This window comes from Aotus nancymaae, unplaced genomic scaffold (assembly GCF_030222135.1).
Source record: "Aotus nancymaae isolate 86718 unplaced genomic scaffold, 86718_ANA_hifiasm-v0.15.2.pri h1tg000053l, whole genome shotgun sequence".
NCBI classification, from domain to species: Eukaryota; Metazoa; Chordata; class Mammalia; order Primates; family Aotidae; genus Aotus; species Aotus nancymaae.
The window spans coordinates 29,504,232-29,520,581 of NW_026988467.1; the positions used below are offsets into that span (position 1 = coordinate 29,504,232).

General features: G+C 44.4%; 1 protein-coding gene across 5 annotated transcripts in view; it reads right to left on the reverse strand.

Moving 5' to 3' along the window:
- AK2 (adenylate kinase 2) overlaps positions 1-15,731 on the reverse strand; it is a 33,343-nt gene extending 17,612 nt beyond the window's left edge. For 2 of the 5 annotated variants that reach the window (XM_064363654.1, XM_012440504.2), the window contains exons 1-3: positions 15,576-15,731; positions 3,194-3,319; positions 51-161 (exon numbers count right to left, since the gene is read on the reverse strand). In XM_064363654.1, the coding sequence (XP_064219724.1) occupies positions 51-161; positions 3,194-3,319; positions 15,576-15,668 (330 nt within the window). In that variant the 5' untranslated portion in view covers positions 15,669-15,731. Of the gene's footprint in view, positions 1-50; positions 162-258; positions 424-3,193; positions 3,320-9,898; positions 9,996-15,575 lie in introns of those variants that run through there. The other 3 variants (XM_012440514.3, XM_064363652.1, XM_064363653.1) reach the window with 3 other exon arrangements.
- Between the last annotated feature and the right edge of the window lie 619 nt (positions 15,732-16,350).

Sequence of the window (16,350 nt, forward strand, 5' to 3'; positions counted from 1 at the left end):
GGCAAAAGTTTGCTCTCATTCAGTAGCAATATAAAAACCAAGCTACCCACCATTTCTGCCTGCTTCACAGTCCGAGGGAAGCCATCCAGAAGAAAACCATTTTTGCATGAGGGGGTCTCCAAATTCTTCTCAATGAGCTCCACTACCATTTCATCACTCACCTGGAAGTTAAGAACAAAAGAGCCTTTGGTTTAAATCTATGATCTAGGTGACTGACATTAGCCCAACTCCAAAGCCAAAAGTTTATGTGTATAAAACCTTATTACTAAACAGCAAGTTTTCTTGGACTCCAAGAAGCAACAATAACAGCCAATGTGAAATGGCTCCATTGGGCAGATCCAGTTTCATGATTTTATCTCTGTGGTTGCCATATACACATTCTCGTCTCTTGAAATTCTTCTGTATCCCAAAAATCTGGGTGAGGGAAGGTAGATTCCATTACTTGTTACCTCACCAGGAGAACTTTGTATCTTAGGTTCTGAAGGCCCCTCTTGCCACTAGAGTCCAGACTCCAAGCTGTCAGATAACAGCTTATCAGTAATCAGAGATCCTCAAGGCACAAGAAAGGTGAGGACGCATGGCTGAGAGACCACCTGAGAGAATGCCAGGAGAGAATGGGGTTGACAAAAGCACCAAAAGGCATCTGCTTTCTGTTTCACAGCTGTCATTAGGCTAACAGTAACGTGACTGACGTGTGTACTTAGTTACACATCTGGGCCATCCTGGACATGAGGAAACAGAAGTTCACTGAATTGGCAAGAATGGGTCAGAACCAAGGAACTGAGAAGCCAAGCCAACACCCTTGCCTCACTTTTTTTTTTTTTTTGAGACATTCGCGTTCTGTTGCCCAGGGTGGGGTGAAGTGGCATAATCCGCTCACTGCAACCTCCACCTTCCAGGTTCAAGTGGTTCACATGCCTCAGCTTCCCAAGCAATTGGGACTACAGGCGCACACAACCATGCCCAGACAATTTTTTCTATTTTTAGCAGAGATGGGGTTTCACTATATTGGCCAGGCTAGTCTTGAACTCCTGACCTCAAGTGATCTGCCTGCCTCGGCCTCCCGAAGTGTTAGGATTACAGGTGTGAGCCACTGCAACCAGCCACAAGCCAACACACTCTGAGTCTCTCTAAAACCCCAATAAGGACCTCTCCCAGTTTTCCAAAACTGGTTTTTCTCTTGGGCCGTTATAGAAAGAAAAGTCTCCAGCCTGTAGTGAAGCCTGCCCATCTTGGCAGCTAATGCTCTTATTTCATGGCACTAACTGAGAACATGGGGACAAAGTACATGCTCTGCAACTAAGTGAAGTCTGGAGATAAGCAATCTCATTGCCACATCTCAATTTTTTTCTTACTACAGAGTCTTCTGCCAAGACCCAAAGTCCAAAATATCTAGCTTTCTGGTTGGACTCAGGGCTTCAATTACACGAAGGGAAAGCTACAGAAATGGGCAGGCGGGTGGAGAGGCAGAGGTACCATTTGATATAGCTACGGAATCTCAAAGCCTAACAGAAAGTAACTTGAGGATGAAAGCAAACCCCAGCTCCTTTCCCAACCAACATGCTAAGATAAAAAACAAAGAACAGAAGACCAAGCACAAAATGATTTCTTTTTGTTTCTTTTTTTTTTTTTTTTTGAGACAGAGTTTCGCTCTTGTTGCCCAGGCTGGAGTGCAATAGTGTGATCTCAGCTCACCGCAACCTCCGCCTCCCAGGTTCAAGCCATTCTCCTGCCTCAGCCTCCCAAGTAGCTGGGATTGCAGGATGCGCCACCATGCCCAGCTAATTTTTTGTAATTTTTTTTAGTAGAGAGGGGGTTTCTCCATGTGGTCAGGCTGGTCTTGAACTCCTGACCTCAGGTGATCTGCCCACCTCGGCCTCCCAAAGTGTTGGGATTACAGGCATGAGCCACTGCGCCTGGCCTCTTTTTTTTTTTTTTTGGAGACAAAGTTTCACTCTTGTTGCCCAGGCTGGAGTGCAATGGTGTGATCTCAGCTCACCACAACCTCTATCTCCCAGGTTCAAGTGATTCTCCTTCCTCAGCCTTCTCAGTAGCTGGGATTACAGGTATGGGCCACCATGCCTGCCTAATTTTGTATTTTTAGCGGAGACAGGGTTTCTCCATTTTGATCAGGCTGGTATCCAACTCCCGACCTCAGGTGATCCACCCTTGTCAGCCTCCCAAAGTGCTGGGATTTACAGGCATGAGCCACCGTGCCCAGCCACAAAATGACTTCTGAAGGTGATTATCAGAAGCCAAGTTCCAGAATAACTCAGTTATAATTAATCTAGAGATCTTCTTTGATTAGTGCCAGAAAATAATTGATTGTATTTGTCCAATTAGGTCAACCAGCCTAAAGAAAGAGAAAATGTGGCTGGGCACGGCAGCTCACACCTGTAATCTCAGCACTTTGAGAGGCCGCGGCAGGAGGACTGCTCCTAGGTTGAGCTCAGGAGTTCAAAACCAGTGTAGGCAACATAGTAAGACCCCGTCTCTACCCTCAACCCCCAACACACACACACACACACACACACACACACACTAGCAGGGCATGGCGGTGTGTTCCTGTAGTCCCAGCTCTCATCAGGCCACAGTGGGAGGATAGCTTGAGCCCAGGAGGTTGAGGCTGTAGTGAGCCGTGACTGCACCACTGTACTCCAGCCTGGGTCTCCAGAAAAAAAAAAAAAAAAGAGAAAATGCAATTACAGCCCCCAAATAGGAAGGATTACCTTTGTCACAACTGGGAAGTAACTGCCTTTTACAGAAATAGAACACAGAGCCACAATACCTCTCTGAGTTCTGGCCTAGGGACAGCAGTTTCATTTCTGGCTCTAAAATTTGGGTATGTAACAAAATACATCAGCACAGAAAAACTTCAATAATACTATGAATAAGTGCCATAAATTCAGAACAAAGTAACTTGTACTCTAAAAATTCCTGTAATCTGTCAGTTTGTTAAAACACCCTCTAGCACATGGTTGTCCACCAGAATTTTGTTTGATAATGGAAAATTCTGTATCTGCACTGGCTGGTAAATACTTGAAACATGGGTAGTGCAACTGAGGAGCTGATTTTTACATTAATTAAATTTAAATTCATCTAAATAGCCACCTGTGGCTGGTGGCTACCATATTGGACAGTGCAGATCTGGATTCTGAGGAATATCAATACTCACTGGTACCACCAAACCTACCAGTTTCCCAGCATCCATAGTTGCCTTCAGCTTTTTTCCCAGCTCTGAGCCAGAAGCCACCATGGCTCTCAGCATGTCCCCAGTAGCCAAATGGCAGACACAGAAGTTTTCAGCCAATTTGGGTGCCTATGGAGAGGAAGATAAAAACCAAGATACAGTTACACTGCAGGCTGTGGAGTCAGACTGCCTAGGTGTAAACCTGGCCCTGCCACTTACTGGCTATGTAAACTTGGGCAAATGCCTACTTCCTTACCTGTAATGGGGATAAAAGTCCTTATATTACATTCTAACATACAATGACTATAGGGTTATAGTAACAATTACATGAAAAAATATATGTAAAGCACTTAAAACAGTATAAGTAGGACACAGGAAGCAGTCATAAATATTAGCTATTATTACTATTTCCACTCAACACACTAGTGACACGTTAAGTTTCAGTTTCCCCATTATAAATGGGAATAAAAATAGTACCAACACTTCACACGGTTGCTGTGAAGTTTAAATTAGATATGTATATAATGCACTCGGTGCAATGCCTGGCACATAACATGTGCTAAATAAACATTTGCCAAAGGGATGAATGTGTAATTGCATGTACCACAGCTACTGGGTCTGGGAGGCAGCTAGGAGCAGATGCCCCCAAGCAGAACTGGGTTTTCCCCCTTCCTTGTCACTAAGTAGTTGTATTATCTTGGCCACTTCACTTTTCAGCTTCCTTATCTGTTTAAAATGAAGGCAAAATAGGCTCCATCTCAGGTAGCTGTGAGGATTACATGAGATATATACAAAGAGCACTTGGCAAACAATAAGCACTTACATACTAGTTTTAGGAGGCATTATAGCCTTTTGGTCAAGAGCATAGGCTTGAGAATTAAACTGCCTGGTTTTCAGACTCCAGATCCACTATTACATACATGACTTAAGAAGTCACTTCACCTTTCTAAGTTTCAAATTTCCTCTAAGTAAAACGGATATAGTATCTATATCACTGTGTTGATGAGATTATATAGTATTCATATATGCAGGCCTTGACACATAGTAAGTGCTCAATGGGCACTGGCTGTTAGCATAACCCCTGTCCTAATTCCATATTCATTCATACAGAAAGAAAACATTTACTAATGCCTTTCCCAAGAACCCTGTTGGGAGCCTGGGAAACAGATGAATAAAAGGCATAGACTATGGCCTTAAAGAGCTTATATTTGGTGAACTATTTGAGAATGCAGAATTAGAATAGGAAGAGACCCTAGACAGCTCAACACTGGCTTTGCAGTAGGAAAAGAGAATACAGAATTCACAAGGAATATAATCAGTTCAAGGAGCTCAATCTTAGCTTTTCAATTGTTTTATAAACTAAGTAGGTTTAGATCCCTGTTCAAACAAACCAGTTCACTGGGAGTTTTCTTTTCTTGCTTTTTTTTTTTTTGAGATAGAGTCTCACTCTGTTACCCAGACTGGAGTGCAGTGGCATGATCATGGCTCACTGCAGCCATGACTTCTCTGGGCTCAGGTGATTCTTCTGCCTCAGTCTCCCAGTAGCTGGGATTACAGGCACGTGCCACATGCCTGGCTAATTTTTATATAATTGGGAGTTTTCTTAGGTGCATGCTTAGGTGCACACAATAAAAGGTACATAGATAGGGCTGGTTTGTGATTCATGGACTGATTCAGTTAAAGCAAAGAAATGACTTTGTAGCAAAATGGAATCTAGAGAGAAGGCATTAAAAACTTTGTACTTTGGAAAAGTAGTGAATGTCAAGACCCCTGGCAATGAAAAACCAGGCTGGCACTGTAGCCATATACCCACAGAGTACTTTCTGCCAATCTCTCTCATTGGCTGTTGAAATTAACCTGTGTAAACAATTTGGAGGTCAGGCTTGCTCAAGTGGAAAGGCTAACCAAAACACCATAGAGAAGAGCTGCCAGCACAGAACCTGTTCTATTTTTATCACTCCCAAACTGCAGAACTCTTATGCACTGTTCCAGGTGACTGGATCCTACAGGTGTATGGAAGAACACACAGCAATAGGGAAGAAAATGAATTCCTTCATTTCCTGCTGGCTGCCTGAGAATCAATGTGGTAGGCTATAAAGAGCACGTATGGGTTTTGAAGTCAAGACAGATTTACACTTGATTCCTAGCTTAGGCACCCAGTAGCTATGTGATCTTGGGCTAAGTACTTAACTCCTCAGAGTATCAGTTGTCTCATCAGCTGAATGGGAATGATGTACTTCACAGGGTTCTTACGAAGATAAATAAAGTACCAAAAACATCAGACACACAGAAGGCATTCAATAAATAAAATGCTTCCTTCCATGGTCTGCTTTGCACTACTCTTTATTTACAGACTGCAGAAGCCTAATGAAATAACTATTATAGTTCCCTCACACTTCAAACTTATGCTTTAGAGCAGCCATTTTCAGACTCTAAATCACTGGAGGAATGTTGTTAAAATGGATATTCTGGTTCCACACAGTAGGGACTAAGCACCCGCATTTTAAGCAAGCTTCCAAGCCTGGGATGAGTGGCCGTACTCTAAACTACACTTTGAAGAGTAGGGGTCTGGAGCCTATAGTCATAGTCTGTTGCTGTGGGCTAAAGACTCTTGCTGAGCCCAAGAGGCAGGCTCATCACCACTATAAGACCTCTGTGTGGGGTGAAGGACTCTGGGGTAATTGATGAGAATGCTAAAACCACTAGAGAGACAGCATGGTGGGCTGAATGGTTCTCAAACTTCAGTGTATTATCAATCATATGGGGCATCTGCTAGGCCCACGCTTAAAGTTTATGATTGAGTGGCTCTCAAGTAGCACCTGAGGTTCTGATGCATACACAGTTTGTGAAGCCCTGATGCAGTGGCAGAGACTGGGTTTTGCAGTGGTACATGTCTGGATTAGGAAATGGGCTCTATCGTTTATTCACTGTGTCATCCTGAACAAATTACATTACCTTTCCTAAGGTCTCAATTTCTTTATCCATAGCACAGAAAACAACGTCTATCTGCAGAACTGTTGTAGGGATTTAATAAGATTATGTATGCAAAAACATACAACATGAGGCCTGACAGTTAGGAAATAAGGGGAAACTAGAGATTTGGTTTAATCTCAAATCCACCTGTTTTCTCACCTTGCAATCATCATCTTCTTCTTATGGTTTTTTTTAGAAATGAGGTCTTGCTATGTTGCCCAGGGTGGAGCACAGTGGCTTCGCAAGTGTTAGCCTACTACACATCAGCATGGGAGTTTTGACCTGCTCTTTTTCTTACCTGGGCCAAATCACTGCTCCTTAGGCAACCTAGTGGTCCCCTGCTCCCAGGAGGTCACTATATTGATGTTGAACTTTTTTTTTTTTTTTTTGAGACAGGGTCTTACTCTATTGCCCAGGCTGGAGTGCAGTGGCATGTTCATAGCTCACTGTGGCCTCAAACTCCTGGGCTCAAGCAATATTCCTGCCTTAGTCTCCCAGGTAGCTGGGACTACAGGCATGCAGTACCATACCCAGCTAATTATTGTATTTTTTGTAGAAATGGGGTTTTGCCATGTTTCCCATGGTCTCCAACTCCTGAGCTCAAGCGAGCCGCCTGCCTCAGCCTCCCAAAGTGCTGGAATTATAGGCGCATACCACTGTGCCTGGCCTGATGCTGAACTTAGTGCAGACACCTGATCAGCATAGCACATTATAGCCCCAAACTCCTGTGTCCAAGCAATCCTCCCACCTCACCTTCCGAAGTAGTTGGGACTATAGGCACATATCACTGTGCCTGGTACAATCACCTCTGTGCTTCCAGTCTTTGTCACCCCTGCTGTCAATGTTCCTACACAAGCAACTAGAATCATATCCTAAAACATGTTGGATATGCTACCTACCCCCCAACACATACACATTCAGAAGCCTTCAACATCTCTGTGGTACAACAGGGAAGAGTCCAAACATCTTAGCCTGGCACTCAGTTGCCCTTCACAATCAACTTCTAAAGCCTGCCAAGCCCTCCAAACTTACTTCCACAAGTGCCCTGTGTTTATGTCCTGCACCACTGCAGACAAACTGCTCTTATACATGGTTCCCAAATACATAGCATAAATACCTCTCCAAGGACCTCAGCTCAAGCTCCTCACTCCACAGGAATGCCCTTTCTGTTCCCCTACTGGTCTAAGCCTTTTCTGTAGTACATTCTGAGTACATTTCTCCCATCAAAAGCCTCTCTAACTGGGTTGGAAGTGGTAGCTCATGTCTGTAATCCCAGTACTTTGGGAGGATCACTTGAGGCCAAAAGTTTGAGACCAGCCTGCGCGACACAGAAAGAACCTATCTCTACAAAATTTTTAAAATTAAGCTGGGCAGCTGGGTGCAGTGGCTCAGCCAGTAATCTGAGCACTTTGGGAGGCTGAGGCAGGTGGATCAGGAGGTCAGGAGTTCGACACCAGCCTGGCCAACATGGCAAAACCCCATCTCTACTAAAAATACAAAAATTAGCTGGGTGTGGTGGTGGCTGCCTGTAATCCCAGCTACTTGGGAGGCTGAGGCAGGAGAATCGCTTGAACTTGGGAGGTGGAGGTTGTAGTGAGCCAGGATGATGCCACTGCACTCCAGCCTGGGCGACAAGAGGAAGACTCTGTCTCAAAAAAAAAAAAAGTAATAAAATAAAATAAAATTAGCTGGGCATGGTGGCAGGCACTTGTAGTCCAGCTACTTGGGAGGCTGAGATGGGAGAACCATTTGAGCCCAGAAGTTCAAGGCTTCAGTGAACTATGACTGTGCCACTGCACTACACAGCCTGAGTGACAGAGTGAGACCCTGTCTCTTAAAACAAAAACACCTCCCTACCTACCTCCCTTCTTCCTCTGAGGAATCATATTGACATCAGCTAACTTTGAGCATCTGCAACATGCCAAGCAATTTTTCATGCATTGTTTTATGGTACTTAGTATGCATAATATATAATAAACCCATGAGGTAGGAACTATTTTTAACTGCATTTTACAGATGAAATTCAGAGGCTAAGTTGTCCAAGATCACACAGCTAGTAAAAGAACTGGCAACAGGCCAGATTACTAAGCCCTAGCTCTTAGCCATGACACTATAAGGCTTTTTTTATTTTTTTTTGGGACGGAGTTTCGCTCGTTACCCAGGCTGGAGTGCAATGGCACGATCTCGGCTCACTGAAACCTCAGCCTCCTAGGTTCAGGCAATTCTCCTGCCTCAGCCTCCTGAGTAGCTGGGATTATAGCTATGCCCAGCTAATTTTTTGTATTTTTAGTAGAGACGGGGTTTCACCATGTTGACCAGGATGGTCTCGATCTCTTGACCTTGTGATCCACCCGTCTTGGCCTCCCAAAGTGCTGGGATTACAGGCGTGAGCTACCAAGCCTGGCCCAACACTATAAGGTTTTAAGACAAATAACCCTTGGTGGCTATCCTCCTTAGGGAGCATAAAGAGGACTTCACAGTGCTGGCAATATTCTGTTTCTTGATAAAGGGTGTAAGCTACACAAATGTGTTCGCATTGTAAAATAAATCAAGCTGTTCACTTGTAATATTTGTATCTATTTCTAGGTATCTTATATCTTAAGTTTTTCTTTATTTTTTTTTTTTTGAGACAGAGTTTCGCTCTTGTTACCCAGGCTGGAGTGCAATGGCGCGATCTCAGCTCACCGCAACCTCCGCCTCCTGGGTTCAGGCAATTCTCCTGCCTTAGCCTCCTGAGTAGCTGGGATTACAGGCACACGCCACCATGCCCAGCTAATTTTTTGTATTTTTAGTAGAGACGGGGTTTCACCATATTGACCAGGATGGTCTCGATCTCTTGACCTCGTGATCCACCCGCCTCGGCCTCCCAAAGTGCTGGGATTACAGGCGTGAGCCACCGTGCCCGGCATTTTTCTCCTTTTTTTTGAGACTGAGTCTTACTCTGTTGCCCAGGCTAGAGTACAGTGGCGCGATCTCAGCTCCCTATAATCACCACCTCCCGGGTTCAAGCAATTCCCTGCCTCAGCCTCCCAAGTAGCTGGGATTACAGGTGCCTGCCACCATGCCCAGCTAATTTTTGTATTTTTAGTAGAGACGGGGTTTCACCATCTTGGTCAGGCTGGTCTCGAACTCCTGACCTCATGATCCACCCGCCTTGGCCTCCCAAAGTGCTGGGATTACAGGTGTGAGCCACTGTGCCCAGTTTGCTCTTTTATTTTTAATCACAGAAACCTGTGTTTGAATTTCAGCTATCTCTTAACTTATTGGGGAAATCATTACCAGCCTCACTGGGTGGATAGGAGGATGAACAGGAGACCTTCAACAAATTGTAGTTCTTGTTCTATCCTGAACCCAACATTCATCAGTCACTCATCTGATGCTTCCCACCTGGTACCCTGCACTTGTATGCATTTTTCCGTTCATATTCATTTCTGCCTCTTCATCTAGATTACATAGCAACAATGTAAAATAACGACTACTCAAGAGTCAGATAGACATGAGTTCAAATCCTACCTTTGCTACTTATACTACATGTGCATCCTGGGGCAAGATACAGCGTCCAAGCCTCAGTTTCTCTGTCAGTAAAAAGGACCTATCTCCTAGTGTTATAGGATTAAATCAGATGATGCATGTAAAATCTTTAGCTTGGGGGTCTGTCACATAACTAAGCAATGGGTGACTATTCTGTAATTATCACATCCTCCTGACATGCATAGGGTAGGAGAAAAATCTAACCTGGGGCAGTAGATAGCAGCAGAAAGAGCAGGAGCTTTGGAGTCATTCAGATGGAAGCTCTGTGAATTACTTGCTATGTAGCCTAGAGAACAAGCCATTCAAACTTCAGTTTCTCCAACTGTAAAAGGGGAAATAAGAGTGTGGGTCTCAGAGTTGTTGCGAGTATCACTGCAATGATATAACTGATGCATCTGACCTATAAGATTGCCTAAGTGTGCCTGGCCTTGAATAATTGGGCATAAGTTTGACACATGGAAGAAATGAGGAGGAGGATGGCAGAAAAACCAAGAAACATACCTTTGGTTTTGACCACACTGAAGGAGCATCCAATCCCAAAAAGGAGGCAGGGAAATAAAGTTATTTAAATAAAATAAGAACCCAAGTATTTTTTTTTTTTTTGAGATGGAATTTTGCTCTTGTTGCCCAGGCTGGAGTGCAATGGCGTGATCTCAGCTTACTGCAACCTCTGCCTCCCAGGTTCAGGCAATTCTCCTGCTTCAGCCTCCCAGATAGCTGGGATTACAGGCATGCACCACCACACCTGACTATAAACCCATTATACATGTTTTAAAACATTACATGGATGCAAAAGTGGGTAGTTTTCAAATATTTAACCACTTTAGTTAAAAGTGAGGAGTTTTAAAAGGAAACATTATTTCAGTCATGCAACATAAAACACATAAAGTACTCAGTTATGCAGGAATAACAAAATATAGCAGGAAGAAAACAAACATTACCGAGCAGGCACTAGGCACTAACCCTAGGTTAGGGATTTTACATGAAAGATTGCAAACATCTGCCAATGGGAGCCATGCAGGCAATACAAATGAATGAAATGAGTCAAATGAAAGCAACAGGCAGGGAAGAGGACCATGCAGGGAACAGGAAGACACACAGACCATCCAAAGCAGCAATGCCACACACGACTGCAAGTGACTGCTTCCACACTGGAATGGAGGCATCACTGCCAGGTCTTCTGGTTTCTCAAAAGAAACTGGAGTTCTGAATTTTTAAGAAAAATTGCATAAGCGAAAACGCTCTGTAGTCAACTTATTATTTTGAAAGCTGACAAAGAGAAAAAATTCAGCATTTATCCTGACGTTTCTATACCAACCATTTCATGGGATAACCAAACAGTAGGTGAGGGGAAGTTTCTCTTTATAGAAATATTTCAGCTAATAAATGAACAGGGAACGATATAATTAGAATACCACATTTCACCATCCATAATGAATTACTGAACCTAGACACTGAACAGCGTGACTATAAACACCACAGAGATAAGCAAATACCATGTGCCTCCTCAGGGAGAGCACAGCACCCACTACCTGTGAAGTAGCCGACCCAAAAAAACGGAACCTAAACTGAATTAAGTATATATTAACTAAGTATAAACCACCATGGCTGGGCACACAGGATCACACCTGAAATCCCAACATTTTGGGAGGCCGAGGTGGGTGGATCACTTGAGGTCAAGAGTTCAAGACTAGCCTGGTGAACATGGTAAAACCCCCATCTCTACTAAAAAAGTGTAAACCACAAATTTACAGGAAATAGAGAGGCCAAAGGAAGATGTAAGGACACCAGAAGAATACAATTGAAAATTCCCAGACAAAGGTATAATACTCCCAGGAAAAACAATCCAATTTCTTCAGCAAAACCGTAAGAAAAAAAAAGAGAAGGGGAACTTATAAATTAAAAGAAAGGATGGGCACAGTGGCACATGCCTGTAGTCCCCGCTGCTTAGGTGGCTGAGAGAGAAGCCCAGTAGCTCAAGACCAGCCTGAGCAACATTGCAAGACCCCCAACTTTAAAACACTAGAAAAGTTAGCCAGGCGTGGTGGCATGCACCTGTAATCCTGGCTATTTGGGAAGCTGAGGTGGGAGGACTGAGGCTGCCGTGAGCTATGACTGGGCCACTATATTCTAGCTTGGGCAACTGAGCAAGACCTTATCTGTAAAAAATATATACAAAGAAACAAATAAAAGAAACTTAAAATTATCACATTGGTAACACAAAAGATAATTTGAATAAAAATTGTTAATTATTTAGAGAATATTGTGCTTGTTTAAAAAATTATCTTTTAGCAATACATACTAAATATTTATAAATGAAATGTTACGATACCTGGGAGGTGCTTTATAATAATTTGTGAAGGGAGAATGGCTGGAGAAGCAATGGCCACCAGTTAATGGTTGTTGGGGTTGGGTAGGGGCTCATTATACCATCCTGTCTTCCTTTGTGTATTCAAAATTCTTCATAATAAAAAGTTAAAGGGCCGGGCGCGGTGGCTCACGCCTGTAATCCCAGCACTTTGGGAAGCTGAGGCGGGTGGATCACGAAGTCAAGAGATCAAGACCATCCTGGTCAACATGGTGAAACTTTGTCTCTACTAAAAGTACAAAAAAAAATTAGCTGGGCATAGTGGCACGTGCCTGTAATCCCAGCTACTCAGGAGGCTGAGGCAGGAGAATTGCCTGAACCCAGGAGGCGGAGGTTGCAGTGAGCCGAGATCGCGCCATTGCACTCCAGCCTGGGTAACGAGCAAAACTCCATCTCAAAAAAAAAAAAAAAAAAAAAAAAAAAAATGTTAAGGTGTGTGGGGTGTGTCTGCTGGCTAAATGTTATTGTAGGCCACCGTCTGCAACCTCTGATTTATGATCTTTTTTTTTTTTTTTGAGACAAGGTCTTGCTCTATTGCCCAGGCTGGAGCACAATGGTAAGATCTCAGCTCACTATAACCTCTGCCTCCAAGGCTCAACTGATCCTCTCATCTCAGCCTCCTGTATAGCTGGGACTACAGGAATGAACCACCATGCCCGGCTAAATTTTGCAATTTTTTTTGTAGAGCTGTACAATTTTTTTTTTTTGTAGCCATGTTGCCCAGCCTTGAACTTTTTTTTAAACTCCATAAAAATACATACAACCACCAGTATTCCTATTGTTCCAACTCTGGAAAGTGTAGAGAGGTTAAACGACTTATGTAAATCTTATCCTTTCAATTCCCAGCTCTAATCAAATCTCTTCTATTTCTACAAAGCCTTCTCTGACCAACTTCCACCATCATTCACCCTTATCAATCAATTCACTAGCATAATTTTCTTCTAAACTTCCTGAATAAATCATGTCTTACACTGAAATACATCCAAGTTGAAGGAGGGGAGGGGAGATGTGTTACTAAGATAAGGGAGTCAATATTTATTGAGTACCTACTATGAAACAGGGCTGTCATTTAGGTTGTGGGTGCTTGGTACACACATATATATATATAGATAAAAAATAATCTTCCAGTATCATTGTGAATTTTTAGTTGATGAGGGGAAAAACTTTATCTGTCTTGCTTAATGCTTTATCTCCAATGTTAGATGCTCATGAAATGTTGAATGAGCAAGGTAGGTATTATCCCCATTTTTCAGCTAGGAACACTGGGGCTCAGAAGTTACATAACTTGCTAGATTATAAGACCTTTGTCCCAGTACTAGGATAAGCTGTCCATTCCATAATTGCATAAATTATTAACTTCAATATGAGTTAAGAAAAAAAAATTTCCAGGCATAGTGGCCCATGCCTATAATCCCTGCACTTTGGGAGGCCAAGCCAGGAGGATCACTTGAGTCCAGGAGTTCAGACCAGCCTGGGCAAGATGGCAAGACCCTGTCTCTACAAAAAATTGTTTAAAAATTAGCTGGGCATGATGGCATGTGCCTGTAGTCCCAGCTACTTGAGAGGTTGAGGTGGGAGGCTCGCTTGAGCCCAAGAGGTCGAGGCTGCAGTAAGTGGTGATGGCACCACTGCACTCCAACCTGGGCAACAGAGTGAGACCCTGTCTCAAAAAAAAAAAAAAAGAAAAACAACGACACATTTGAGCTACTCTGTTTATACTTGATCACTCACAGCAAAGGTCTGCAGAGTGTAAGATTAAACATCCCTAAGCTGTAGATTACCCAATAAATGAGTGTGGCAGCAATGGGAAAGAGGAGATGTCAACAACGCTGAGGATAAAGGATAAAAGGATCAGGAACAGGTAAGCTCCAAAGAAGAATCATCTCAGTCTGTGGAGAGAAAAGAAAGTGGTCTTTTCTGAACTAGTGCCCAGGTCACAGGAATGAATGGAGTGTCAGAACTTCTTTCCTTATTACTCACATTAATCTGTGACAGTAATCCACTTCCACTAACCCCATCAAGGGCCAAGTAATGTGCTAGGTGCCACAGGGGGTACCAAGAATGAGTAAGATGGACTGTTTACCAAGATTTTTTAAATTTGGCAAGTGCTAGGTAGAGAAGAGCGGGCATAGAGCAGTCCCCAAGATTCCCTTTCATTTGGGAGCTCAGACTTCCCTCTTTGGAGCCTCACCAGAGGCCTAGGGCCCAGGGGGCAATGCCAGACCCCAAGCAAGAAGGGGACATCTATAATCCAACCTATGGGCTTCCAAATCCTAAATGAGATCATCAATCCTAACCCTGATCTATGGCCCCATTAAGTCCCAGATCTAGAAAGGGCACAGATGCCAAGTGAGATGCCACAGATGCCCTGTTGCCTGCTAGGGCAGACAGGAACTTCACACTCTAACCCCATGGCTCCTGAGGTCCCAGGCTCATGAAACCCATTTCACTAACTTGGGAAAGTCACCTGACCTCTCTGGGCCTGTTTTGTAACCTGTTGATTGAAAAAGTTAAAATTTTAAGTTCCCTATAAACAACAATAATAATAATAAAAAAAAAGGCCTGATGCGGTGGCTCACGCCTGTAATCCTAGCACTTTGGGAGGCCGAGGTGGGTGGATCACCTGAGGTCAGGAGCTCAAGACCAGCCTGGCCATCATGGCGAAACCCCATCTTTAAAATAAATAAATAAATAAATAAAAATTAAAAAAAAAAAGGAAAAAAATCAAAGGGAAGACATAAACAAAAATAATAAAAACAAAAAAATTCAAGTTCCCTCTCATCTAAAATCATTTGAGTCATCCCAAGCTGCCCAGCCTTCAGTAGCCTCAGGTCCTAACTCCAAGCCAGGTCCCATGAGCACTCCCAACCCTTTTTGTGGACACTACTCAAAGGTTCCGACTCATGGCTCTCCAGGCTATAAACCAGTTCTACACATTCACGCCCAACTTTCAAACAGGGAGAGCCTTAGACTTCCTCCCATCTCAACCAGCTCACACAGCACATCTCATTTCTCACTGTGCCCCACGTGTTGGAGATGCTCCTCCTCCCCTCCCCGTAAGTCATAAATCATTATCAAAAAAGTCTCCCGACCTTCAGTGCCTGGAATGTAACACTGATTCTGGACAATTCACCTCCAACTCGCAGGGAACCTGGATCATACAGCTAATTGTCTCCCTTCAGCCTGTAATCTAGATACCTCAACCCAGGGCTCACTCTACCCCTCAAACCTTTCCAGTTTCTAACCCCTTAGTGGAGCTAATCAGCCTTTAGATTCCCTAATACAGCACCTCAACACTGAATCCCTAGGGCACTCCAATCCTAACCCAGACTGCCCCGACCTCCAATTTGGACCCTCCTCGAAATGCCTCACCAGAACCGAGACCCCGGCCAGCGTTTCCCGCAGGCCTCAATCCCCGGCCCGCCTCAGGCAGGTCCAGGGCTTCTGGCTCTCCGGCCGCCTTGACCTTGGAGTTCGGCAGGCTCCGCCGCCAAGCCCAGTCCTGCCGCTCACCTGGGTGCCTTTACCGGCCCCGGGAGGTCCAAGCAGCACGGCCCGGATGCCTTTAGGATAATCGGGTTCCGCCGCTGGCACGCTGGGAGCCATGTCTGCGGAACTCTCTCACACCCGCTCGCACACCTCACAGGTCCAGTGCTTTCCAGGCCATCGCGCCACGCACGCCACGCACGTCCCACTCGCCGCTCACACTGGCCCGTCCCCACGTCAGTCAGCCCGTTCCTCCCGCCCCTGGGCACGACGGACACTTCACCTTACCAACCGCACGGCGATACTGAGGAAGACTGCTTTTGATTGGACAGAATTGGTGGGGAGTAAGGAAGGGGCAGGACAGCATGGACTACTGGCGGCGGGTGTGCGGAGTGGGCGGGAAAACGCGAAGGGGGACGAGACGTCTGGCCGGAAGGTCTGTTAGGTATTTGACAGTTGACACTAGCAACTCCACTGAAGTCCTATTAAATTGCGCGTGGGAGTTTAAATGGGTAAAACCACTCTCAGAAGACAAATTGGCAATATGGTTCAAATACTCTTTGGTCCAGCAATTCCACTTCCAGGAATTCAAAAGATAAAATCAAGGATATGAGTAAAGGTTTGTGTAGCAAACGTTAATTGCAGCACTTGTAACAGCCCCAAAGCCCGAGACAAACCATAAAATAACGGCAAAACGGGCCGGGCGCAGTGGCTCACGCCTGTAATCCCAGCACTTTGGGAGGGCGAGGCGAGTGGATCACCTGAGGTCTGGAGTTCAAGACCAGCCTGACCAACATGGAGA